Here is a 27834-nt window from a genome sequence, read left to right as displayed (position 1 = left end):
AATTAAGTCAGTTTTTCACCGGATTTCTCCCAGAGCATGCAGAGGACCTTAAATCATTGGATTCAGTCGAACACCAGCTCGGAGGTGGGGGGGTAACGGAGGCTCATTCCACTTTGATGGACCTCGGTGCGGAGCTCACGCGGAGGAGCTTGCCATCCGTGCGCCCCCTGGTGGTCAGTCCCTCCTTTGCCTTTTATTCCTCTCTTTCGTGTTTTCTTTTTAAATGTTTTTGGGAAAGATGTGTTAAGTCTGAGACTGTTGTCTATTGATTGTGCTTAAAGATTTCTTTGTATTTTTTTTAAAGGTTTGTAATAAACCAAATAAAAAAAGAAATATAAAGAAATCGGTTCCCCATCAACTCAGAGGAAAATTGAAGGAAGAGTTAGCTTCATTGCTCGAAAGGGGGATCATTGAGAGGGTGGAGAGTTCTATCTGGTTATCCCCAGTGGTTGTAGTATCCAAGGACAAGGACAACCTGAGAATTTGTGTGGACTTGCAGGATCTCAGTAAAAACATTTGGATAGACCGCCATTGCCTACCTCTTATCTCAGAAGTTTTGGCAACTTTAAGCAAATCTAAATTATTCACTGTGAGTGATCTATCGGCGGCATACTTTCAGGTCCCTATGACCCCGAAATGTCAGCATCTTGCAGCATTTATACCCACAGAAGGCACTTTTAAATATTGTAGGATGCCCCTTGGTCTGGCTTCAGCGGCCACAGTTTTTCAAAGAGCAATGGAGAAGGTGCGGAAGGAGTGGCCTTTCAGGATGATGTGATGCTCCACGAGATCTCTCGAGAGGAACATGATAATACGTTGAGGAAGGTTCTCCATAGATTGAAGTTGGCAGGGTTGACAGTCAAGCGCAAGAAGTGTTGCATAGCTGTGGAGAGTGTAGAGTACTTGAGACACTGTATCTGGTAATGAAATCACTCCCAAAGTTAGTCTGCTTGAGGCAATCAGCAAATCTGAACCTAAAGACAGGGAACAACTCAAGTCATTCCTAGGCCTAGCAGAATTTTATTGCAAATTTGTGCAGGGCTTTGCGATGGTATCCACACCCCTGAGGTAGTTGTTGGAAAAGGGTGTACAATTTATCTGGTCCAAGGATTGTGAGGAAGCCTTTCAAAGGATTAAGGAGGATATTGTGAAGCGCCATCTTTTGGGAAGTTTTGTGCCAAGGTGGATGCCAGCCTGCTTGGATTGGGGTTGTCTTTGACTCAGAATAATGGAGAGAAGGAGGAACGGATTGTGGCTTTTGCTTCGAGGCCTTTGAGGGGGGCTGAGAAGAACTATTCAGTGATTGAGAGGGAAGCCCTAGCGGTGTATTGGGCAATATTGCATTTTAGGTTTTTCTTGTGGGGTCAGCAGTTTGTTGTGCGTTCAGATCATAAGCCATTGGTGCAAATGTTTGCGTGTGGAGGTTGGGGTGTTGGGTCACCAAGGATCAGCAGGTGGTGGTTGTGCTTGCAGTGTTTTGACTTTCATGTTTGTGATTTACCAGGTGTAAAGAATGCGGTTGCGGATTGCGTGTCGATATTATGGAACCAGATGGGGAGTTTGAGGATGATGAGGCTATTATTGCCAGTATTGACGTAATGAGTTTTGGGCAAGCTGAGTGGGAGCTGGCTGAAGGTGCAGATGATGTATGGAAGTGTGTCAAAGAGTGAACAGTCTCAGGGTGGCCTGGTAGAGAAGTTTTGGACAAGACCTGGTAGAGAGGTTTGAGATGTGGTGGGAGATAAAAAATGAATTGTCTTTGATTGATGGAAGGCTGAGGAAGGGTGTGAGTATCATTCCTCCATAGGGTTTTAGAGTTAGATTGGTTGAGCAGGCACACCAAGGACATATGGGTGTAAACGGGATGAAGAGAAGATTGAGGCAAAGTTTTTGGTGGCCTGGAATGGATGGTCTAGTGGAGTGACTGGTGAGGGAATGTGTGCGAGAGACGCCACTCATTCCAGTGTTTGTTCCTGATCAGCCGTGGTGCAAGGTTGCCATTGATATTATTATATATTTTTGTTTGTGTTAGTTGACTATCACACCAAGTGGGTGGAATGGAGAGCGGTTAAAGAAGTCACTACGAAGGATTTCATTGAGTGCCTGGAGGGTGCATTTTACAGGGAGGGGTTTCCAACAGGTTCTATGGTCTTTCATCGTCTGTCTTTCTAACGCCTGTCTTTTAAACGTGGAAAAAATAACAAAAAAGTGAATCAACTTTTTTCTTTTGGGGTAGTGGCTTGTCTCCTGCGATACCCGCCTTCCCGCACCTATTTTTTACTATTCCCGACGCCCCCAAACGCTCATCTGCCCTTTCCCACCCCTCCTAAAAAATGTGGTGATCTTTTTTGTTATTTTCTCCAAGTTTAAAAGGCAGGCGTTTGAAAGCCTGGCGATGAAAGGACGTCATACCTTCCAACAGAGGTTGTTACCGACAATGGAGTGCAGTTTTGCTCAAGGCTTGTGAGGACGTTTCTGAGTAGTTATACCATTAAGCATAACCACACTGACCTTTACCACCCCCAGGGGCAATGGACTGGTGGAGAGGGTTAATAGGTTCATTAAGAGTGGTATCCAGCTAGCTTTGGGCTTGGGATTGCCGTGGAAATTAGAGTTAAATTGCATGCTGTGGGGGTATCTCACTACGCCTCATTCAGTGACTATGGTGTTGCCCTTTGTTTCATTGAAGGGCAGGGAGCCTGGTACCAATGTGGTTCCAGGGTGGTTGGGGCTTGCCAACACGGTTTCTGTCGACAGGAGTGCGGTTATGGATTTGATCAAGAGAAAACAGGTGTAATTTAAGGATGCGTTTGATTATGAGAAGAGTGTGAGGGTGCACGACTGGAAAGTTGGGGATTGGGTGCTAATCCGCAATCCCAGGGCAACCCACACATGTTTGGAGAGTATGTTCATAGGACCTTAAGAAGATTGCTGCTGTCAGGAATGGTGAGGCGTTATAGTGGAAGGTGGTGAGGTTTGGTCAATGAGAAGGTTGGTACCCTGTGGAGAAGGAAGAACCAGAGAGGTGGAATATTGTGGGGGAACGGAGAGTGTGTTTGATGGAACTGATGCTCGTGATGTAGGACAGTGCCCATTGTTGTCAAAAAGGGTGAGAAGGGAGCAGAATTGGATGAGCGACTATGTGCGTGAGTGAGAGTGAGCATTCAGTTAAGTGATCCTTCAGCTAAGTATTGTGATCTGGGTGTTCTCAACTTTCGTTCTACTGTTTTCATTTTCAATTTTAGTGCTGTTGCATTGGTTCACTTCGTTTGCACGTGACAGCTGTTTGTTTTGTTAGTTTGGGTGGTCACCTGTTAACCTTTCTTTCATCTTGCTTTTTAGCACTGTTTGTTTTGTATAACTTTGTAATTGCTCTTGTTCCTTAAGCTCTTTTCTTTGGTTTTCATGAGGGGGAAGATGTGTTGAGTTGTCATCTCCAACGTTCCACGTTGACATGTGGAACGCTTGGGGGTTGATGTACATGCAAGTGTTAGCTCGCAGGCTCTTAATAAAGTAAGCCAATACTCACTTTGGCGTTGGAGTCTCAATAAATCGCCCACCCTCTAAAAAATGGCACACCGGCAGAGAGCCACCTTCCCAGAGACTGGCCCTTAGACTCTGTTGATCAGTGCTGTGAATGGGCTTCAGTCAAATGATGAGCCAATTTAGTGTGGGTTCACCTTTACTAGAAATCGTTCGATAAAGACAAAGGTACTCTGTGGTATTCTACTCCAGCCAACAGGATGTCTATCCCAACACAAGAGCTATAAGTGCAGAAGTGATTGTCAGATTTCTTACCCAGGCTAATTCCTAACACTTTCCAAAATGTAGCTTATGCTTTTTCAGATACCCTCAGATTGCCAAAACATCACACAGCCTGCTCTTGATCCTGTTAATTTTTAGTTTGCTCTCTGTCTCATTAAACAGTAAACAATTGATGAAGGCCACCTTCTACTGCCTCAAAGGTTCTTACTTCAGATTCATACAGTTATAATTTAATCATCAGGCCATGTAGTCATTTTAGCACAATTAACAACATTTGTTTATTTTCTATTGTTCAGGGTGCAACTGGTCTTGCTCTGAAGGTCCTCAAAGTCGAGCTTCATCAAACAGTCCCAGAAACCGCAAAGGCCTGGATAGTCCAGCAATCAAAAATCATAAGTCAAAGGAGGAAGGCCCCAGGGTTTCTGCTGAACCGGATTCTACGTACCCAGGTACCACCACAGTCTGATGGCAATGGCCCGGCCATGGGTCAGTCCATTTCTTTTGCATATTTAAGAGAATCCAGGATGGCTATTGATATTTATATTGGTATTGGTGTTAGGGGACTTTTCACCAATAAGCCATGTGAGTGTTGTCTAGTAAATGCTTGAACATGCTGAAAGTAAATTTACCAATGCATGCAAACACCTGGATAAGGGTTCTAGTCCTTCTCCACATCCTCAGGTTAGAGAGAATATTTCTTAGGTCATTGGCACACAATTAATAACTTTGCACATGCTAATGCTTGCACATTCATAACCCAATTCGCCATACCACGATCCCATTTTTTTTGTCTTGGAGAAGGAACAGCTCCGCTGCACCCAGCTCGAGCCAATCTTATGGTCGTTCATGGTTTTTCTGCAGAGTAACACATTTCGGCTTGGTGTCTTTCCATGTCTTAACAGCATTTATTTGTAAAGTTCAATTTTCTAATGATGCGGTTTCCAAGGCACTGTGTATTGTGTATTGTGACGATTCGATTCGCCAGGTATCGTCACTTCTCCCCAGGAACAAGCCCTTTCCCATGAGCTTGGGGAGGTGCGGCCGCTACGCTATAGTCCCCCTAGGGGTGGTTTAATGCGGGAGGACATCACGGGGTAGCACTCCATTTCTGGGGACAAGGACGATCACCTAGAGTACAGCCCACTGAACAGTGTCACACCCCAAACTTCTCTAACCTCCCCCTCCATTCCAAACCAATATATTGAGAGTAGAGGGATGTATTTCTGTAGTACCTGGGCCACAGTCAAGACAGACAATACTAGGACGAAAACGACCACAGAAAACATGAGGATTACTGAGCTAGTACTGAGACGAGGAGGATCACAGGAGGCATGAGGACAACATGTGTTGACGTTCTGCTGGGGTGGAGTAAGCACTATAAGGTGGAAACAGAAGGATTCGGCATCTTCATCCCCCGTCGGAGATCCTGGTAGATTCGAAGCCTGCACGCGACCAGAGGAGAGGGCTCTGCAGATGATGCCAGTGAGTGGCTGAGGGAGTCTGTGACAGGTCCAACGTCAGCAGGATTGTGCCCAGCTGAAAACAGGCAATGCAGTGGCACGACCACCAGGGGGAGGTGGGCTGTGCGTTCCTCTAATGGTGCACAGACTGCAAGGAGCCACAACATGCATAATCGCTGCAGAAGCAGTAACGAAGCAGACGGCTGCAGGAAGCAAGAAAGAGACCGACCGCAGTCCCTGGAGAGCCTGGTGCCATGCACAAAAGTCCCAAAAGGTAATGGGAAGCACGGGCGGACCAGTAGGGATACATGGGGATTAGAGAGGTCTCTGCTTACTGCTAAAGCCGATCAGATGGCCATCAAGGGTTGGGGACTCAAAACAGAGCGAAGAGTGCATCCGAGGAGTGTTTCCTCGTATCAGTGGCAGAAACAAGTCCACGGATGATCAGAGAAGGGTCTGGAACCCTACCGCTATTGGAAAAGGCATCCGAGGAAATCTTCCTCGTCGCAGTGGCTGAGCTAAGTCCCCTGGGATCCAGAGAAGGACTTGGGGCTTTGCTGATATAGTGGTTGAGTGCCAAGAGAAACCCCAAGTTGAAAAAGAACTCTCAAGCACCAGGAGAAGGCAGTCATTTTTCTGGTGGGGAAACTGAATACACTGGCCCCTGTTGTTGTGAACTAGATTGAAGAGTGCCAACCAGTACCAGGAGAAAGGAGCCATTCTCCTGGTCCAGAATATTGAGTGTACTAGATGTTGGAACTGCAAACCAGGGGAAGGAAGTCATTCTCCCTGGCATCCGTTTGCAAGGGAACATTTTGGGAATACCACCTGTATAACAGCAGAAGGGAGTCTTTCTGCTGGAAAAGGAACTTTCTGTTGGATTATATTATTCTTAAATTGTAGTGTAAGGGTTAGGAGTAGGTTGTGACACAGGACGGTGGAGTTTGATTTTAACGTACGTTCTGAAAGATCCTTTAGTATTTGTTTGAGGCAGGGAAGCCCATCTTAGAAGTAGGGATAGTGAGGTTCCTTTCTTTTCCTCAAATAAACGTTTATAGCAACCAACATGCCACCCACATGTCCCCTTCCTTCTTCGACATCCTTACAGTATGCACCATGTTTGTTTTTCACATAGCATGTGCATCTGTGTCATTGGGCTCTGTCTCAGATGCTCTTACACTCCCCCGTGTGAATCTCAGTTATGATTGTGATTGATGGGAGTTATTGCTGAGATGAGCATTGCATGGGTATTGCGTTTAGATCAAGATCCCCTCTACCCTCTTAAGGCCCAGTAATTTTTGTTTTCTGCTTCAGTTAATCTCAGTAGAGGACTTGTTTGGCTGTCAGAACAGCTACCCTTTGCAAATCTAATTACAGCGGGCTCCTGAAGGCCCACAAAGCTGGGCCTAGGATAGGTGAAACTCTAAATATGTGCTGTTGCATGTAAAAAAGAAATGTTGTATTTAAAAAGTCTGTCAGATACACATCTTCTAAGGTGGATGGCTACTGCTGCTACCCAATTCCCTATATGCAATCCTCTACAATAAGGTGAAATGCCAAGGGCGAACTAGAGGGGAGTGTAACATGAGTTTCTTCACATGAGTTATTAGGTAAGGGAGTTTTCAATCATTGAACTGAGGATACTTACCGATAACTGCAGCGCAAACATACTGGGCAGATTAAGATTTCAGTAGGAACCAGGACGTTGATGTCATGATCTCTGCTTCCAAAAGGTCAGGGTTTTCCCAACTCCCTTGGAAGCAGATCCATAACCCAGGTTCCGAGTGCCAACCAGTCCCAATTGGGACCTTTTGGACCCAGTCCTGGCGCCAGTGGCACCAGGCTCATAAATATGCCCAGTCCCAGCGCTGGAAGCGCCGGGCTCATAATGCTTGGGTGGACTTACCTGCAGCAGACCATGCTGCTTACTTGCCTGCCAGTTGAGCCTCTGATCCTCTTCTGTTTGGAACTACTTTTCCTGTTGGGTGGGGCAGGAGCCACTCCCTAGATTCAGAACACTGGAACTCTTCTGGAAAGCAGGAACTCTTTTCTTACCTAGGCGTGGCTGTGGAAGGAGACACCTAAGCACTACAGGAGGCTATTTAAACCACACCCGATGGATGAATCTTGCTTTGCGTTATTCTGCATCCTCTGTAGCAGAACGCTCATCGTGTCTTCTGCATCTGATCCTGGGCCTAAGGAAAAAGGCTTACCATCCTGAATCCAGTCTTCAGCAACACCTATAAAGACAAGAAAGAACAGGTTAGCATTACGGTCTTCAGTGACAGCTCTTCACTTACCTGGTCCATCGGCTGTCACCAACGCCTCGCGCTGCATTCCGGCATCTGAAAGACAAAGGCGTACCTACTCTTCGTGCGATCCGGAGGTCTTCACACTGCATTCCGGCATCTGAAAGACAAAAGCTTACCAACTCTTTGCACGCTCCGGAGGCCTTCGGCGCTGCATCCCGCATCTGAAAGACAAAACAAGGTGCGTTTAAAGACATTGGGGAACTTTAATACTCACGTGCCATTACTCCTTTCCACATCTAACCCAGTGGGTATTCCGGCACCCTGCAGCTGCTCCGAACTTGTACCTGCAAAATAAAAAGACAGTTAGAGCGCATCGTGAAGCAGGCAACAAGCGCTTACTTACGTGCTTCCAGGCACTTCTATTCATCACACGGGCTCCATCTTCAACTCACTTCAGCCCGTCATCCGCCATCGCCGGAACCCTGCAAAACAAGAGACATCATTACTAAAGACTTTAAAGACATTAGAATTACTCGAAACTTACTGTTCGTGCAGTAAACGACGGACAGCAGTCCTCTGAAGTCAAGAGGCCTGCTCCCCTTATCCAGTGAAGAAACTGGTTACAGCACCCTGCCCCGAGGCAGATGGAGAGCACAGCGTTCACTTACCTAAGGTGAGAGCGTTAACCTTTGGGGTTCTACAGGAGAAGAGAAAGGGAAGAAGAGAGAGACATTCAATAACCCAGTTCCTTAATCCCATATTTTCTATCTGCAGACATCTTACCCTTCGAGTCAGACATACAGTGCACAGAGGTCCAGCCCAAAGAGCCAGCCGTGTGTTACACATCACCTTTGAAGATACGGTATACGCCCAGTCAAGGCCGGCGCCTCTACGGGAATCAGGTGAGCGTTACAGATGACTTGTGGTGATGGGACATATAGAAGGTTTCTGACGTAACATACATGGCCAAGATGAGGTGGTGGGATACATTTAGTTGCCAAAGAACATCAATGTAGTTTATTTGCACCAAAAACTCTTTCCAAAGGATCTCCTCAATGAAAAATAATTAAATAATTGGACAAATAATGGAGGGTATACATACAGATCAGCCATATCTAATTTCGAGGGTCTTGGACGTATATTGAGGCTTGCAAATTTAATAGGCGCCCTCTGCTACTTGGATAGGGGTTTGTCACCTGTGCAAATGTTAATGTTTTATGAAGGCATGACCTGCAAATAGCGGATGTGACCCCTCAAATCTACTCTACCTGTTATGATCCAAAATGGCAGCATGCAAAATCAACTACTTTAATTACAGATCATGGGTTCAGTAGCAGCAAATATTGAATGGTAAGGAAGTCTGCTAACACACTGATTCTTCAGAGCTGATTAACACTAAATGATGCGACATTCTGGAAATCCGGCAGCAGCAGCCTAGCTGATTTTATAATTGAGGACTGGGTGAACGTCATAGGGGAAGTAGAAGAATTGTCATGCATTGCATACATGTTTAAGAGATATTTGAACTAGTTGCTGTCACAGGTGACAGAACACTCTCAAGGTCTTGACTATTTTAAAGAAGCGTAGGCATTTTGCCAAGTCTGTCCCTACTTCGCTCTGCAGGCTCTAGATAATATTGTTAGGAATGATGATAATGATCCAAACTTATCCAGTACCTTTTTTGTTGTGTGAATAATAAAAGACAAAACTGTCTGCAAAAAAAAAAAATGGGTGGGAACCTTAATTGCGGCAAAATACATCGGTTCCAGAGCGTGGGTGCTTGTTTGGTCCATCAATGTTCTGCCACAGCTTTTAAGAACAACACAGTTGCATGATGTGATGAATGTGTTTCTCCACTTGTACAGTGAGTAGATTTCAAAAGACCTGCCTCTTAAACAGAACAGCTTTCCTTGCTGCCCATTTCACACCCACACGTGAGAACAAAATGAGCAAGGTCTTGCATATTGTTTTACACACTACCAGCCCAGCATAGGTACACATGAAGGGATTACCTTTGCAAAAGCCTAACAAGTAAAATGAAAAGACATGTTTTAATTGGAAACGAACTGTTCTGTAACTGTATATAGTTACTGGAACAATTAACAGTAAAATATAAAGATAGGCAAGCTCACTCCTCATTAGTTCCTGCTGAATTGTACTTTCATATATTCTTGCCTTGCTTCCTTCAAGACAGATTCCTAGAACCTAGCCTTTCTGTCCAATGCCCTTGATGTCTGACTGCTTAGGTAAGTGCAGGGTGATTGGGGAGGAATCATGTTGCAGGCTTACTGTGTGCTGCTTTGGTACTCTAAACTCAAGGTTGTGACAGAATGCCATTTGTAAGTCATACTAGCCTGAACCTTTTTGATTTTTGTTTTGTTTGTTTTGTCTGAAAGTGAGACCTGCTAATCTGATCTCACTTTCATAATCCCCCATTGCTAGAAAAGACTTCTCTTTACTGCACCTTTCCTTCCATTTTTATGGACCCCCAAACTTTTTGCTTTTATTTTTGATCCCAACCTGTACTTTTTACAGTGCAGTGAAGCTTCACTAAACTCTCCTTTGCTCACCTGTTATGGGGAAACTAACATGTCCTCAGGCTGTCAGTACTGGGAAACATTGTTTCCCTTAGTCTAGTTACTTTGTAACTACTTTTAGTAACGGGTTATCACTTGTGGTAACCTTTATCGTTGTACAAAGCATCTTCCAATGCATTACAATGTGGCACACTTGTGTTTTTGCCCTAGTTTAACACTCAAATGATTTCTGGTTACTTTAGGTGTGCTAAATGTACAAGCTGCTGCAGCAGTGACTCTTTACCATTTTTTGGTACTTTTCATTTTAGCCTTACCGCGTTTACTGCGTTTGGCTATTAACTGTGGCTAGTGACCAAACATGGCCATGCAACAAGGTTTTACCTTGTCCTTCGGCCATCTTGTTTTTGAGCCTTCTTCCTGACCTGTGAGGCCAGGATAACCCTTATATATGGACTTCCAGTGCCTGGGAAAGCAGAGGCATATGGTGGGCTACTGGAGGGCTATTAGTGTTTGCTGGCAGGATGTGGGCTAAGACTGTCTGGTCCCAATCCACAAACTGGTTTCAGTGTGTCTGAGTGTTATGCATGAGTGTTCCCGCCGGTGGTCCTGATTGGACTACTGCTGGGGTGTGTGTGAGGCTAGTTATGCTGTTGGCTAGTAGGAGTTTTGGCTCTTACCTGGCTTTTGGGATAAAAGTACCCCTTTCTTCAGAGATCCTGCAGTAACCCAAAGGAGTCAAGACTCCTGTCCAGCTGTGAGACCGGTGAAGAGACTGGTGACCCCTCTGAAGGAGGCCTGGCGACCAACTTCTGCTGCTGTCCTGGAGGAGCCCTGTCTTGCTAATGATCTTTTAGCAGTCCAGTGAGGGAGTAGCAACCCTTTTAGTGGAGCGAACATCCATTCCTGACATCAATTCGGTACCCTGCGAAGTGTCCCAGGACAGTCCTGTGGCTGACCAGCTCTGGGCCTTGAGACCTGGAACTTGGGGATCCTCAGCGTGTCCTACAAGACTTACCTAAGTGTGATTTCTGAGTCCTAGCATCAAGGGGACCAGAGATAGGAAGGGAAGTCTGACTAAGACAAGTGAGTCCTTTTGCCTCGCCGTGCTGCGGTGAATACTGTCAGAAGCAGCTTACCGGAGTCCAGTCCTGAGATAGGTCCTGCATCGTGTTTTTCTGCATTTTTCATCCGGGAGTCCTTGCACCAGCTAAGGACACCGTACGTAGACCTGCTCGTACCTGCAACCCCTGCGAATCGTGAACAGAGACTGACCATGGGGGAAAGCGACCTTGGACCTTCTTCCATTGACCTGCCAAGTCCTGTGAAGAATCGGAGTACGGGGGGTGAGTTACAGCGGTTCTTACCTGCCCCTAAACTCCATTTAAAAATGTTGCTAATTTTTATAAAACTTTTACTTTACTTTGGCTTTGCCATTGCTTTCTTGCGCAAGCCTTCTGAATGTTGAGGACACGTTTGTTAGTTAGAATAAACTGTCCTCTAACCCTTGGATCCATCCACTGGACCCCAGAGACCCTACCTTAATTTTTTCCTGCATCACAAACTGCGTCAGATCTTGTTCCTGAACGTTTGGGCATAAGGCCCCAGCCAACTCTGGAAGGACTTTTAAAGTTGGGGTTAATTCTCTGTGGACCTGTAGTGCATAAACTAAACTGTACTTTCTTATAAGGGGTTTGATTGGTGGTATGCCCTACTCTGGTGACTCTATATATGTCATTTATTATTAGTGTTGTGTGATATTTCTACCTGTTAGTAATTTTTCATAGTGATATTTGGTCAAAAATAACTATTTTCATACTGTAAGGTAGGCATGGTATCAGACAGTAGGACAGACGCAAGTGGTTACAGTTCAAGGGTGTTTATTGAACTTCATTTGGGCTTGAAAAACGCCTATCTATTCCTAAATCTAAAGGTGGGAGCAAGCTACGACCATCCAGTAATAACGCAGTCTTAGTAAAGTCTGTCAAAATAAAAGGGTCTATACTAATAAACCTATTGCCATTCCTTACTTCTTAATACAAATAATGTGGGAAACAATGTTATACAAAAGAAAAGTGTTCAAGAAATGATATGCCAGGATATTGAAGCCGTTGGCTCCCCTTTCCCACGTTTTCAGCACGGGACAAGGTGGCACACTCGAGCTTAGCACAGTCTCTGGCTTCTCTAGAACGAGGATGCAGTTTAAAACCTTAACATCAGGGCCTCTTGTGCCAAAGTTTTTTTGCCATTCAAAGTCTCTTATTTCAGAGCGCCTGATGCAACAACGACAAACATTAAAGTTCCTTTCTTCATAGAATTTCACATGTAGACAATTTCTCGGGTTGTTCACTGTTAACCCTGGGTCCCCCCTCCGCCAGGCTCAGACCCACTTTAGCACAAAACCTTCAATCACTCTCCCTCCGCCAGGCTCGCATTGATTTATCTACTTAAACACAAACTTTCTTTACTGAATCAAAATCAAAGACTTTCAAATGTGAGCAGGATTTTGCTCGACCTGTCGCTGGACCACTTCTATTCACAATTACTCTTTCTCTTCTTGATATAACATTTTTCTCAGTATCACTTTTGACACTTCTCAACTGGATACCTTACAGAAACCTTCGATTGAGCAACCACGTATTTTCGGACCACTCTGTCAAAGTTATTATATCTTGCTTTTAAAGTTAAATCACTCATCCGCAGTTCAATTTTACTTGCGACTCTTCTCACACGTGTTTTAACAATGTTTCTTTCAGTGTTTGTCATACAATGTTGCTGCATGCAACCTTGGCTTCAACACAGACGGTTCTTGTATCGGTCTCCCCAACTCACTTGCTGTGTTGATTTCGGTGACGCTGCTTTGATCTTGGAGCCAAGGACGGTGCCACAGCGGCTGGTGCTTCTCCACGCCTTGTTTACTGACGCAGGAAGGCCACGGGTATCTCCGACATACAATGCAGGATTCTTCAGCCTGATTTCCTGGTCTTACGCTTTCAATTCTTGAGGTTTCACGAAAGTAACGGTTCCTTGTCGAAAAGGTCAAGGGAATGTCCCTCCTTGCAAATCCCCTTCTGTTTCGCTGTCTTTCTTCTCTCATTCAGCTGCCGTCTCGAAACTGCTGTTTCCTCGTGTGCTTTTCCTCTCTTCGTGTGCTCTGCCTTTTATCCATGTGGGGAAGTTAAATGGATGTCAGGTGTGAGTAATTATCAGTAATTGCCTGTCCTTGCCTGACCAATGCATTGGGACATGTCAGTACACAGCGCGGATGTTAGTCTGTTTTCTCCCAAAGCGGGCTGTTCATGTGAAAGTGTTTGCGTTGTAAAGGGGGTGGGGGAGTAGAGTTCCTAAATATCCTACCTGTTAGGATGGGGTAAAGGTGTAACAGGGAAGGGCATACTGTGTCTCACCATCCGGTCTCCCACTCCCCGAAGACCCCTGATGCAGGTGATTCCCCCCCCCGCACTGGTCCACCCCCAGGGTCTGATCCAAAGGTGATGGCCGTGCCCTGGCCACCTGAGCAAAGGATCCCTGTAAAAACACCATCTGGGTTTTCACAATACATACTAAGTGTAATTTGTGATTCCCATTGTGTGTACTCATTGTGGACCCTTTACAAGCTCACCACCTCTTGATACTTTGCCTAGACCTCTCGTCACTGCTACCCTGAACTGGTTTTGCTACAGCTGCCAGAGTTGTCCCTGTCACAATATAGGTTTGCCTCTATATGTCTGTCCACCAAGCGCCAGACTATAGAAAATCAGTCCTAACACCCATACTGAAAGGAGTAGTGCAAACATGCAACTCTGCTGAACCCTAAACCACCTGCCTACTGACACCCTTCGGTGGCTGCCTTGTAGTTTGGCAACATGGCAGTTACATAGGGACGTGTGCATTCCTGTAAACAGCATAATGGAATCCAAAGCTTAAATATAAGCCATGTATTTTGACATGGTGGCCTCTCAGAATCTACAATTATACTTGACAAATGTGTGTCGTTTTATTCACAGTTTGTTTCCTAGGGACCTTCCTGTCAGAGCCTACTATGTATTCACTGTCTGAGACTGAGTTTTAGCCAACAAAAGCCTTTGGAAAGATGTCACTTCCAGTAGGAAGGTTTCTGTCCCCTGGGGAGCAGGACAAGGCCCTTTGCTTCAAAGTATATGCTCTGTCCGATTAAAGAAAATCACACCAGGGTGGCAATTACTGGAGTCTCTTTGATGTGGGGCAGACGGGCGAGAGGGTGGAGTTAACGTAGCCAGGAGAGGCATGCCAGTCCAAAGAAGGGTCCCACCTTCTTGGAATTTACCAATCCTGCCACATTTCATGTGTCCCCTCCCCACTTCCTGCAGACAAAGCGCTGTGGGAATGACCTCAACAGGCAAAAGACTGATATCTGCGTTGAAATGGGCAGACATCGTGGCACTACGGAGTCTGACGTTCTTTCCATGTTGAGCAACACTGCAATGCATACCACACATTTTCCCTTGTTTCAGGGGAGCACAGGACAGGCAAAGGTTCCTCGATGAGTGACAGTGCTCACAAGGGCACTAGTGCAAAATCTTGGTTTGGCATATTGGACCTGGAGTTAAGCTTTAGCCAAGTACACAAGACAATAAACGGAAAGTGTGAATGTTTTCTAGGTCACTGTGCCATTTAATTAATTGACTGTGCAGGATCATGGTTTGAAAAATTAGCAGTAGGATCTGGCACACAAGTCTGTCCCTGGTGGTGTTCTGGCTTGAACTGTTTAAAAAATAAAAGATAGATCCAGGGACCAACATAAATAGCCATTTGTGAGAGTGGTAATTTGTGACTTTTGGCAAACTGTTTGGGTAGTTCACCGGGAAGTATTTCTTTGAAATATTTGCTACAAATGATGCACTAAACCTGGAACATTGGCCATAACTACAAGTTACACCATGAAAGAGGTCAACAAACTATTGCATGAAACCAGGAAACCAGACACAAGCTGCTCTGATTAGGTCAGCTATTCAGGCATTTTCCTATTGCCCTATAGGCCAGTCTGAGCCGGGTTGTGCTTCATGATCAGCAGATCGCCTAATAATGTGGGGTTGGCAAGCATGAGTGTGCACTAAAGAGGGTCACCTAAGGAAGGACATAAGCCTGAATAAAGAGAGAGATGCCAGTACGGCAGCTTAACAAATAGAGATGCAGTCGGAAGAGAGGCCAAATCTTAACAGCTTGACAGAGTCCTGAAAGGACTACAGATTGTTGCTTTAACAAATGCATTTAAATTGTTCAACTAATAGCTAGCACATGGTTTCAACTTGCAAAATATTATTCCGAGCATGAGTAAGGGAAGTAAAATTACATCCTACTACATGTAGCTACCCATCTTCACAGTGAACCCACTTAGCACGCAAGAAGTATGGATCCTGATAAATTTAGCATATGGATGGAAGGTGGTTTAAGAGGCAGGGTTACAGGGCAGATTTGATGTAACATAACCACAACATCATGACCCACATTAGCAAGTGCAAGGAACAAAGTGACTGAAATGGCACCAGTGACAATAGTATGCGAATATGCAGCATTGACACATGCCATATCAGATCATATCATTATCATATCACATGTTATCTTAATTTAGCACAACATCAGATGGTGGCATTATAAGACAGCGAAAATATGGGCACCAATGCGATTGCTAATAGAACAGCTTATGGCACTACCACCCAGTATTATGAGTACAGTTAGAACAAGGACCAGCACGATGGGTAATCGGGGTGTAGAACAGCAAAGCTGGTGTAAAACAATTGTAGTTGGTCCCAGACAATCTGCAATACCCGCATTCATTTGGTGGTAGAAATGCCATGATCAGCTGTGCACACCAAGCCATCTGCTGTAAACCATCTATCCAGTGCACCAGTAGATAGTCAACAGGGCGGACTGACCAACACAACGAGTGGATGCCTAATGAGAGGGAGGACGGATTCATGGGCATCTGGCAGCACCTCCCAGAGACAAGGAGGAGAGTGAAGGGACTGAGAACAGAGAACATCTCTGGAGGGTCAGAAGTGACTTCAGGAGAAGCACAGAGTAGGAAAGAGAGAGGGAGCAAGGAGGGTGGGCAAAGTGGAAGGGCAACAGCAGAGCACCGGAATGAGTGCCGAAAGAAAAAACAATATTAACAAAAAGGTAGAGCATCTATGTTAAAGGTTCTGATACTGCGTCCTGTCGCCACTTGCGTGGTTCCTTGGCGCTCTGGTGGATCTGTAAAGCAAGAGGGAGGCGGGGGCTAAATTAGCAGGACTCGATGGGAAAAAGGAGCAAGAGAGCTGTGATGTGCTGTTGGCAGCTTAAGTTCGGTTGACAACGTTTGTTTTTCCGGTTGGTAATTGTGCAAGGCTTTGTGTGGTTTGTTTTGTTGTGGTGAAGTGTATGCATTTTTTTGTGCTGTAGAGGTGTGGTTGTGTTTAGTTAGGAGTTTGAGAGGTGTATGCAGAAGGATGAGTTATTTAGTAGGGATGGTTAGTGGCTGTGCCTTATCCTACACCGTCTGCTTTGATTGATTGTTACACGTATCCATACCCTTGTCATGCATTCCGGTTTGCTGTACTTGCCTCTCCTATGTTGAGTGCAGGAGAGTGGGTCCTCAACGGGCTATATCTTCCACTTCAGTATATTTTCGAAATGTGCCATGATTACAACCCCCACGGGTTCTTTGAGGTTGGGATGTGTTCCCTGTGGCCTGTGGTCCATCAGTTCTGATCTGGGCGCCTCTCTCACTTATTTTTACGGAAGGCTTCCTATTAGTGGTCTAATTAAGTCTGACCCATCTCTCTCTCCCCCGTTTCCAGTTTGACCGTCTATCTGGAGGGGTACAACTAGGTCTCCTTCCCATTCGGACTGATCTCTTTTTCCCTGCACTTTCCCTGGTACGGCTTACTCTCCAGTCTTTCTCCGTTGTCTGTTCATTTCATGGTGAGTCGATGTTCTACATTCGTTTTCTTCATGACTACTTGTATGCATTTCTTCCATGGTGGATTACCTGGTGTACTCCTTTGCAAGGAATACTTTCATGGGGCTCTTCAGATTCCCTGGTATACTTCCCCGAATGTTAGTTGTTTATACGTTTTCAAATGCCTGGTATATTTGATTGCCAACTTCTTTGATCACTTAGTATACTCCTCTGCCAGGAATCCTCCTTCCTCTGGGGTATTCCAGATCCACTGATGTACTCCCCTGCCAGGTATCTTTCCCCAAATTTCAGCTGCCTGGTGCCTTCTCTTTGCCAGGAATTCTTTATTGGTTTCACTATTACTTTCAATTTATCAACATCTACATTGTTCTGTTCAATGTCTAACACTTGTTTCAGCTCTTCCCCACATTGACATCTCATGAATATGTATTTTTTCAGATTTCGTTGCTTCTCTTTTTTGTGGCGGTATTCAAATCATCTTCCTTTTAAACATTGACTTCATTAAGTATTGTCTGTGTCTAAATCGCTTTTGAGTATTGTCCAATTTATCAATCTCACATGATTCATTCACTTGAATGCCAGTTTGTCGGTACTCCCCATGGTCCCCAATGGCTATGGGCCGACTCACAGGTAGTTTGTGGCGTTTCCAACTTATGGCGTGCCTCTGCGGTGAAGCTACCTTCCTGGATTGGCTTCTCACACAATGTAGACGTCTCTTCAGCGTTTCCTGCAGCTCTGCGGTCACTCAACAGCTTCCATCGGTGGCCTGGACTGAAGAACGCGGTTTCCTGATTCGACTGACCTTCCAGGAGCTCTGTGTGTCTGCTGCGCCTCTCTTTGCTTCACGCCACGCTGGTATCTGTAACATGCGTTGACGAGCTGCTGCTTAAATGTGCCCGTCTTCCCTTCCACGGTTCTCGCCTGTACTGCTTTGCTTGATACTGTGGTCGCCATTTTTAAATGTCCCAGGCACTTTAGTTAGAATAAAACAACTAGTCTGCACGTTAGTCTTTGAACCTTGCTTAGTGTGTGTGCATCAACTCTTCCCTCCTCTTCTTTATATCAATACTTGAGGCTTTATGGGAGCTGAAGGCCGTAGATGTAATAGGATTTCCATTATGATGTGGTTCAGAAACTGCACATAAAAAGATGTCAAAAACAGAAGATGCTTTGTGTGTTGTGAATTTTTAGGTACGCATGGAGCTTTGTCTAGAGTGACAGAAAGGACAGGATTTCTGATTTTTACAATAGGGGGAATCTGTAGGGTGACAACAAGCCATCAAGAACTTGGGTATTATAGGGTCTTTGTCAGGGACAAGGGAGGAATACCACCTCTCATTCAATGTAATAACCCCCTTCTCTGGTTGTTGTCCCCTCCCATGTGATCCTACCTCATATAATCGCCCCCAGGGTCAGGAACAGATAGCAACTGCCGTCCTCTGGCCATATGGGAGGGGGTCAACACAGGAGAATCTGTGATGAGTCCAACAGATTCATCACAGCAGAGAGCATAGTTGTCTAGTGGTGATCTAGAGCTCAGGGTTTAAGCAGATAACCCTGCTGGGTAAGGGTTTGATCTTATGGCAAGTCCCTTGAATACTTCCTAGTTTCTCCGAGAAGACGTCTGGGAAGAACTACAGAAACTTTGCCAGGTCTTTGGGGGTTTGCAGAGGCAGGCAGGTGGAATTGTATTCTGTTAGGTTTTATGGGTAGGCTGCTCTCCCGGGTGTTTCCTTTCATAAAGAACTAACAGAGTGGGTTACTATTCTCCGTCCAAGCTTTTAGTTTGTTAATATAATGATGTTGTGAGGGCTTACAACAGGCTGCTTGTTGGACTTAATAGATACGGCTAGATACTGCTTATGTGATTATATAAGGACCATGCCACCTAGCCAATTGTTTATTTTGTGTCATAGGTAAGGGCACCATCCCCTTGTACTACACTTGAAACATTCTCAGCTGGGCCTTTGTGTTATAGGTTTTCTCCTGCCTTAATATAGGTACTTGGAAGTGGGATTTCACCAGGGCCTGCTCTTTTTCCATAGATACCTTGACTATCCAGTGACCCTCCTCCTCCTTCCCATTGGTCTTCCCGGTCAGCTGTCTCTGCAGGCCAATCTTCCTCTGCGCTTTCCCCTGTGGCTGGACTTTCCAGTCCAAATGAAGGGAGTACTCTGATCCTCTTCCATCTGCTAATAACCTAGAGAGAATAAGGGACTGTGCACTAGCGAAGTAGTTACTATAGTGAATAATTTGTATTTTTAGTATTTGTTTTCACTGGTTACTATCATGTGACAGCTGTGTACCACATGAAATAGAAGATATCCCAGAGAGAAAGCAGTTGTGGATTGTACATGTTGGAGACAGAACTTGGCACAGAGGTGTGCCAAGCCCTTTCCTGAACTGGTGCAGAGGTCATCCAGCGTACCCCAGTATTGCCCATTCTCAAATGGTAAACAGAGTCCTGCCAATGCCAAAGAAGTTGTATTGACACACTATCCAAAGACTATTGGTTAATAGGATACACAGAAGGGGGAGCTTGAACTTGCAACTGAGGCCGCAAGTGAGACCACCACCAAGAACTGACCATAAGGGAGTGAAGAGATTTATTCTGAAGAGATTTCCAAGGAGAACATGTGACCTTTAGTCAAGAGGCTGGCGGAAGATGAAGAGGAGGTGAGGAGAAACCCTAGGACAGAAAGAATGAAGAATATCGATACTGCCACTATATACAAAGCAGTCCTCACCAGAGAAAGCCTGGTGCGCTCCTTTCGCAAACTGATGAACTCGTCACTGGATATAAGATCCTTCAAGGCGCATACATTAACGCACTACTCAAAACTCCCATAGGTGACTCGGAGAGTAACACTATTTTAAGCATACCTCTCCAGCAAATATTCACAAGAACTACATAATCGGCCAAATCTTGGAACACGCAGAGACCAAAAATATAAGTTTCAGACCAAAGACACCCAAGAGAGGAACCAAGTTGGTACTTGTACATATGTAGGACTACCTCAAAATGAATGAAGACACTAGCAGAATAACCTTCATACTCTAGGATATCTCAGCAGCTTTTGATACCATCTCACTTGGAACATTAATAGGAGACTCAAAGAAGTTGGTCTACATACCACAACACAACAATAGATGAAGTCCTTCCATATGGACAGAAAAGACATAACCTGGCTTCCCTATTCCAGTTTCAGCTCTGGGAAAAGTATGAAGTTGCATAGGATTGAGTCCATCTGCCCTCCTTTTTAACATCCAAATGTCCTCAATTTTAAGGGTAATTGAAAACCAAGGTCCTACCTCTACAACTTTGCAAACGGACACGTTATCTTCAAATTGACCAACAAAGAACAGACAGACAATGCCCTCACCAACTGCCTCACACAAGTGAGCAACACTAAAAGCATCTCTACCTTGACCTTCATTAATGGGTATAACATCAAAAACATTAAAAAAAAGTAATCATGAATATAGGGATCCCTATGTAGTGACCTCCTTGCATGTAGATGGGCAACGGTAGCCGCTGCCTGATCCCAACCCTAGGGGTGGTTATATGAGGGAGGATCACTTGGGAGGGACAACTACCGGGCGAAGGTGGTAAATCCCTCGCATGAGACGCAGTATTCCCCCCCTTTTTCCTGAGGGAGACCATATAATACCAGAGTTTTTAATGGTTCGTTACCTGACTGTCCCCCTTTATAAGTCAGAAAATCTTTCCTCTAAATCACTCTACTCAAGTCCCCATCTATGACTCAAACACTCACAACTCGTACACAACATCTTCTGTTCTTGATGTACTTTTTTTGAACAACACCATGCAAGAAATCCAGTAGCATCTATGGACTTCAACTCCCATAAATCCTTCGGTACTAAGACGAGAAAGATGAAGAAGGAGTTTATGCAAACCAAGGGAAGCCCAAGCCTAACGTGCCGGCTAGTTGTTTTGTTGGACCTAAAGTGAACTGACATTTAAAAATGGCATCCGCTCTAATGAAAAAGGTAGTGCGGGAGAGACCAGTGCAGGAAGACTTAGAGAAGATGTGCAAGTTCCGATTCTGGCTCGTGAACGCGAGACATACCAGTGTGGCAAGAAGGGAGGAGAGGTGCACCAGGCACACCCGAAGGGCTGTGGAAGCACCGGGAGCCACAGAGGAGCTGCTGGGGGGGGTATGGTCAAGCAGAGGAGCAGTGCCCGCCGGTCCAAGCCATGGAAGTAAACCGGCGAGTGAACAGAGAGCTGCAGGAAATTATTGGGGGGCATCCGCATAGTGTGAGAAGCCGCACCAGTGAGAGTGCTTCATCGCAAAGGCACTCTAAGAGTCAGAAACACTGGAAACAGCCGGTGAGTCTGCTCAAGACGGTTGGGGACCCCAGCATGTATCGACACACATGCAACCGAGTGAATATGGACATTACTCAAAAGTGGTTTGAATGCAGACAAAACCCAATACCAATTTGATAGCCAATGAGAAAAATATTTGAATACAGACAAGGCAAAGTACAGCAACAAACCCAACGCAAGTACAGATGCATGTGATTATTATGTGTGGGAAAGCTGAAGCAATTATTACCATAAGCAAATATACCGAGCACCTCAAGGTATGTGCTACTGTGGTATAGAGAAAAGAATGGTAAACAAATAAGAAGTCCTGACAGGCGAGTACACCAGGGGATCTGAAAACCCCATGAAAGAAGTCCTGGCAGACCAGGCACCTGAAGTTGTATAAAGATTATAAACTTGTGGAAAGATACCTGTCAGGGGAGTATACCAGGGCATCTGAAAAACCCATTGAATGATTCCTGGCAGGGTAGTATAACCAGGTAATCCGCAAAAGTTACAAAAGAAGCTAAAGAAAGAATGTCATGGAATTTATTATTTGAACAAGAACTTTGTAAGTCTAGTGAAGACACAAAGTAAATGTGAGATAGAGACACTCTTGCCATCCTACCTAAGAATCCAGGGGAAGGGAACCACCCAGTGGATCTAAGGGTCTTTCCTTGGATAACATTGTTGTTGTTGGTATTCTTATATTTTTGAGTTGTGAACACTTTTTGGTAACATGAAGTCAAAGACATTTCCTTACACTTTTTGTTGTTTTGTTTCTAGTGTGAGGGTCAGCTTAGGGCGATTTGGACACGAGCGTGGCTTTTAAGTTACTGACTACTGCGTATTTACAGGTATTGACCAGTAAATTACTTCATCTTCTTTGTATTTACTAATACTTTAACTTTAGATACATATTTCTCTTTCATCCATGCTCCAGGTCATGTAACCGCACTCTCCAGATGGTGGACAGAATATTCAAAGCCCTACATATTTTTTATTTTTTTTAAACTTTCTTTATTGTTTTACAACAAACAGGTACCCCGTAGGGCATTAAACTCCCATCCTCCCCAAATCCCAGCCAAACCCCTGCCCCACCCCAGCACAGTCCACCCATCGTGCAAGCGCTAACAGTGTGCTCAACCAAATCACATGACCAGTAGGGCGACTAGCACTCGGCACGGTCATGGCAAACATAGATTCTCTCCTTTCACAGATGCCCATACAGTCCAGCCATCTGACAAACGTAGAAGGGTTGGCTTTTCCCCAAAACCTGGCCACAAGGTATCTAGCTATTACTGAGTCCATACCCAGAAGCTTCCTCTCCGTGCGGGTACCACCTTCAACCAAGGCCAAGAGCCATACCTCCGGTGTGTATATACGCGTTGTGGTGAACATCTTAGATAGGGCTTCCTCTACGCTGTTACGCTCACCTGATATCCACGGGGACACCTGTATGCCCTGGTTGCCGGATTTCACCCAGGTGTACTCAATTCGGGATGATGTCTTCTATGGCAGCTGGGCCTGAAAACACAGGAGGACTGAGCTTAGATTAAGATTTCGTTTCCTCCCACCAGCCCCTTGGACTCGACCTGAAGGCCCCCTCCCCTCCTCACCTTGTTATGATGTCTGGCGTGCTCTCCGTCCTGCTTTCTGCGCAGGGGCGCGTAGTTTCTGCAGGTTGAAGCGACCGAGTTAACTTCACTGACGCCCACCCTTTCAAGTGTCTTTAAAGTGGTAAGTTCGATTATAGTAGTCTTTGAGGGCCTTTGCTTTCTTGCGGGCTATTAATGTCTTTCCCTGATTGTTTCCCCCTTAGGTAAGCAGAGGTTCTCTGGGTGCGCTGCTTGGCTTCGGCTCCTGCCGGGATTTATAGACGCGGAGCGTATGAAGAAAGGTAGGTTCAGCGCGAAGTGCGGCGCGCTAATGTCTTTTTGGGCGAACCTGCATTCTTTATTCCTTTTCAGGTTACGATGGTCTTTCTGGGCGTGCAGTGATTTACGGAGCGGAACCGGCCAAGATATGCCCAGCCAGGTGAGGAGATTTTGGTTACTGCTGAGCGTGCCTTGAGTAACCTGTTTAACGTCGTCCCTTTTTCTCTCCTCCCCAGGTGCTTTGTTCCGGTGCGAGCGCGATGTCCTGAAGATGCTGCCAAAGGGATGGAAGACCGCGAGCAGCTGGGATCGAAGGATGGAAGACTGCAGGTAAGCTGGAACTGCTAATAATATTCTTTTGTCTCCTCTGCAGGTCCGCGATTCCAGGAATGCTGGGTGCTGGTCTCAGAACACAGTGAGCGTTACGCTGCTGGCTGCAGAATAACGTGAAGCACGTTCTTTAGCTTGGGTGTGGTTTATATAGCCTACCCTGTAAAGTATTTCAGGTAAAGTAGTCCGGGCTACCACACCCTAAAACACTGCACCGCACAGTCTAGTTCTTAGGCACTAGACTGTGTGGGTGCCTCCATGTTGGCTGCAGGCCTCCATATGAAAAGTAGTCCCTTCAAGTCCCATTCCAAATATGAGCCTGGCGCCAAAGGCACCAGGACTGACTCCAGGAGAGTCTCCAGTGACAATGCAAGGCCCTTGGGGCCTCAAATGAACTCCGAGCCCTAACCCTACCTGGCATATGACCATGCCAGTGGGGTTTTGGGTCACGGGTTGTGACAGCTGTCCCAAAAGGACCTAATGTTGGGGCAGCACAAACTTACATGATAGAAGTCTGCATGCACATCATTGCAACGCATACAGGAGGAGTTGTTCTCATGGTAGAACCTACTTGGAGAATGTGGGTTGTAATACACGTGGTGAACAAATGTATAGTGGATCAGCCTGTAACGACAATTCAGGGAGATGTATCATGTTTGAATGCAAATAATCTTCCACTGTGCCTCACTCAGAGTTTTCCCCAGGGATGTCTCCCACCTGGCTCTGTATACGTGCTTCTGTATCACTTTCCCGCTCCTTGACAACTTGTAAATGGTGGATACTAATTTCCTAGTGGAAGTGGGGTGAGTTATATAGCTTTGTGCAGGATGGAGGGTCGGGGCCTGAGGGAAGTCAGCCCATTTGGCCCTAAGGGAACTCCGCAATCTGTAGTAATGTAGTAAGGTCATTGCATTGTGTGCCCCCCTCGAGCGTAGTTCTTCCCATGATCTAAAGCTGCTATCCTGAACCAAATCTCCCAGGGTGCACAACCTCAAAGATCGAAACCGCTCCCTGAAGGACCTCTCATATGTAAGCAGGATTTCCGGTATGTTTTATGGTGGTGACTCTGGTAGAAAAATGGGGGGGAGGTCCGGAGTATCTGGCCTACTCTCTCCCATGCCCGGCATGTTGTCACTATGGGTTGGATTTCACTTTTCGAAACCTGGTCCCTGTCACCCCACAGCATACCCAGTAGGGCATCTGGATGTGCTATAGCCCTAGCAATCTGTTCGTGCGGGCACTCCGGGCCCGGGGATATTCTATCCGGCTATATACTGTGTCTGTGCAGCTAGGTAATAGAGATATAAATGGGGGTAGTCTAGTTCTCCCAGTTCATATGGGCGAGCCAGGATATCGTATGCTACTCTGGGCTGCCCACCCGCCCGAACCAGTCTCGTCCTCAATCTCCGGACAGTGCCCAGTAGCTTGCTGGGGGCCACATAGGGACGTTATTATATACATGCAATGGCTTGGGAAGGATCACCATTTTCGCCAACGCAATGCGGGCAGCCTGAGATACCGGGAGCAATATCCATGACTCTACTTTCAGCTCCAGGATTTCTAATGTTGCAACATAGTTAGCTTTGTACACGTGGTCTCTAGATATGGAAATTATAATTCCCAAGTAACGTATTCCCTGCGGATACCAACAGAATTCATTGCCCACATCGGCTCTCTGTACCGCCATGGTGAGAGGAAGAGCCTCGGACTTCTCCCAGTGAATCCTGAGCCCAGATAGTTCCCCAAATCTGGTAACTTCCTGCATCAAAGGCGGGAAGTTTTGGCGGGGATGTTTGACATAAAGAAGGAAGTTGGCCGCATAGAGAGATATAACAGAAAGGCGTGAGCGTGTATGGATCCCGCGCTGCGCATGTTGTTTCCGTATATGACAGGCCAGAGGAACCATCGCAAGGGCAAATAAAATCGGGGTGAAGTGACATCCCTGTCTGGTGCCACGCGTGGGGTATATGTATGTCGACCTGGAACCATTTGTATATATAGCCGCCCTTGGTGCGTGTAAGAAACCTGATCCATTTAATATAAGTGAGACCTAGACCAGAACGTCGAAGCACCTCGAAGAGGAAGGGCCACTCTACAGAATCAAACGCCTTCGCAGCGTTGAGGGCGACGACAGCTATAGGTGTTTCAGGATCAATGTTATGCATGAGGGTTAATAGGTGATGTAGATTGTACTGAGTGGAGCGCCCTGGAATGAATCCGGCTTGATCTGGTAACACTAGGGCCGGCATGTGCGAGAGTAAGCGGTTAACAAGAATTCTGGCCAGTAACTTATTCTCAGTATTAATAAGTGAGAGCGACCTATAAGATGAGAGATGAAAGGGGTCCTTTCCGGGTTTTAGGAGGACGGTAATTAACTCGGTCCTTGTAGGCTCCGGCAGGGTACCCCTAGCCAGAGCGCATTCATACATCGCCAGTAGCTGGGGAATGACCACGCCTTATAAAATTCAGCGGTGATGCCGTCTACACCTGGAGCTTTCCCATTCGGGAGCGAGGAGATGGCCTCGCAAACCTCTTCCTCAGTGATGGGGTCATTAAGGGCACCTCCCTGTTCGGGATCCAACCAGCCCAAAGCGACCTTGTCTAGATAGTTAAGAAGTGCATTGTGCCCGGGGGTAGGGTGCGAAGTGTAAAGCCTATCTTCCATTTCGACTGTTAGTGGATTGCCGTTCTCTCTTAATGGCCCATGCCAGAGTCTTACTAGGTCTGTCTCCCTCCCCGTATCTGGCTGCCATTATTAGGTCCCCCAGGTACCTTTCTTCACTATTTGCGAGCTCTCGAAGTGTCTCCCTATGCGTCTTCAACTCCCGGCAGAGCTCAGGAGTATCTAGGATACTCTGCAACCTTTCCCCCTCCTGTATGGTACTTTCAAGCTTCTCCATAGATCGCCTAAGCGCTTTAAGCACACCTCCTTCCCTTGATATGCAGCAGCCCCGCATCTAGACCTTAAAGGCTTCCCAGACTATATCTGGGTCTGGGACTGACCCTACATTCGCAAGGAAGAATGTGTCTGTATCTTTTTCTATGTCCGCCTTAAACACCACATCTCTAAGGGCGGTAGCTCTAAAGCGCCAGCGTAGCTGACTGGGGGGGCTTTCTAAGAACTCAAATCGGACTAACACTGGAGAATGGTCAGACAGGGATGTAGGGAAGATGGTGGCCTCCGTCGTAGCTCTAAGGATAGAAGTTGTGGACATCACATAGTCTATTCTGGAGGAGCTACCGTGTACGCCTGAAAAGAACGTGTATTCCCTATCAAAGGGATGTAAACTGCGCCATACGTCGTGCAAATCATGGGTCTGCGAGATATTGGACCATGCCCCAACTGCTTGCAAGGGGGTTAGTTGCGACGTGCGGACCTGTCCATATCTAAAGTGAGGGCCAGGTTAAAGTTGCCTGCCCATGTTATGTCATATCCTGAAAATGTATGAAGGTGCCTAGCGCATTGATGGAAAAACTCGGGGGAGTCCACATGCTTAAAACCGAGCAGCTTGCCTGCCAGCATTAAGTATCGTCCCTCTTCATCCCTGACTTGTTCATGCAACCTATACTGCAATGTCCTGTGAATATAAGTGGCCACCCTGGGGGGGCGTGGCTTGGTAGCCATGTGAAAGGACGTGCCTGTACAGGAGCTCCCGCTGATCCGTACATAATCCGACTGATACCGCGCAAGGACCGCTGTGATTTGGCGAAAATTGGAAGACTGTGTACATGAAGTCCGGCTGCACGCGAGGACACATTTTCATATGGGTTCGTAGTGCGCACGGACACTTAAGAGCCGAATGAAGCACTGGCGGCCAAACCTCGGCGGATGACAAAATGGCCGCCGCCGCTTGACGAGGGGACAAAGGAGCGGTAGATCGGGACCACAACATACGTGCGCCCTCTCAGGGTACGAAGGGGGCAGCGCGACCCTGCCCATCTGGGGGGAGCGCCGGACAACAGCGGAGCCTGAGACTGCTGGGCGAGCTGAGACTCTCAACAGAGTCGTGGTGTATGGGTACAGTGCCTCCCTGGCTTGGACCGGGGCGCGACCGGAGGGACGCTCCTGACTGGAGATATGTCGAACAAGCCTCTGAGGGCGAAGAATAAACAGCCCACGCTCGACGAATACGCCAAGACGTCGCCCGGCCTGGAGGGTGCCAGGAGCAAGGATAAGGCTCAGACCAAGGAGATGGCCGCCGGTGGTGCGAACCAGGAGGTTCTCGCTGCGATCGCGGATCTGAAGGCGACGTGGGAGACCAGGCTCCAACTTGCTGTGGTCGAATTGAAAACCGCGTTGGAACTACAGGTTGGGGCGGTGCAGGAGGACGTGAACCTCC

General features: G+C 46.4%; 1 protein-coding gene across 1 annotated transcript in view; it reads left to right on the top strand.

Moving 5' to 3' along the window:
• Positions 1-27834, top strand: part of IRAK2 (interleukin 1 receptor associated kinase 2) — a 1381573-nt gene that overhangs the window by 480380 nt on the left and 873359 nt on the right. Inside the window, exon 3 of the mRNA XM_069643462.1 lies at positions 4062-4214. Coding sequence (XP_069499563.1) covers positions 4062-4214 — 153 coding nt within the window. The remainder of the gene's footprint in view (positions 1-4061; positions 4215-27834) is intronic.

The sequence above is a fragment of the Ambystoma mexicanum genome, chromosome 2p (genome assembly GCF_040938575.1).
Source record: "Ambystoma mexicanum isolate Mex_15411 chromosome 2p, UKY_AmexF1_1, whole genome shotgun sequence".
NCBI lineage: Eukaryota > Metazoa > Chordata > Amphibia > Caudata > Ambystomatidae > Ambystoma > Ambystoma mexicanum.
This window is presented reverse-complemented; position numbering and strand designations above follow the sequence as displayed.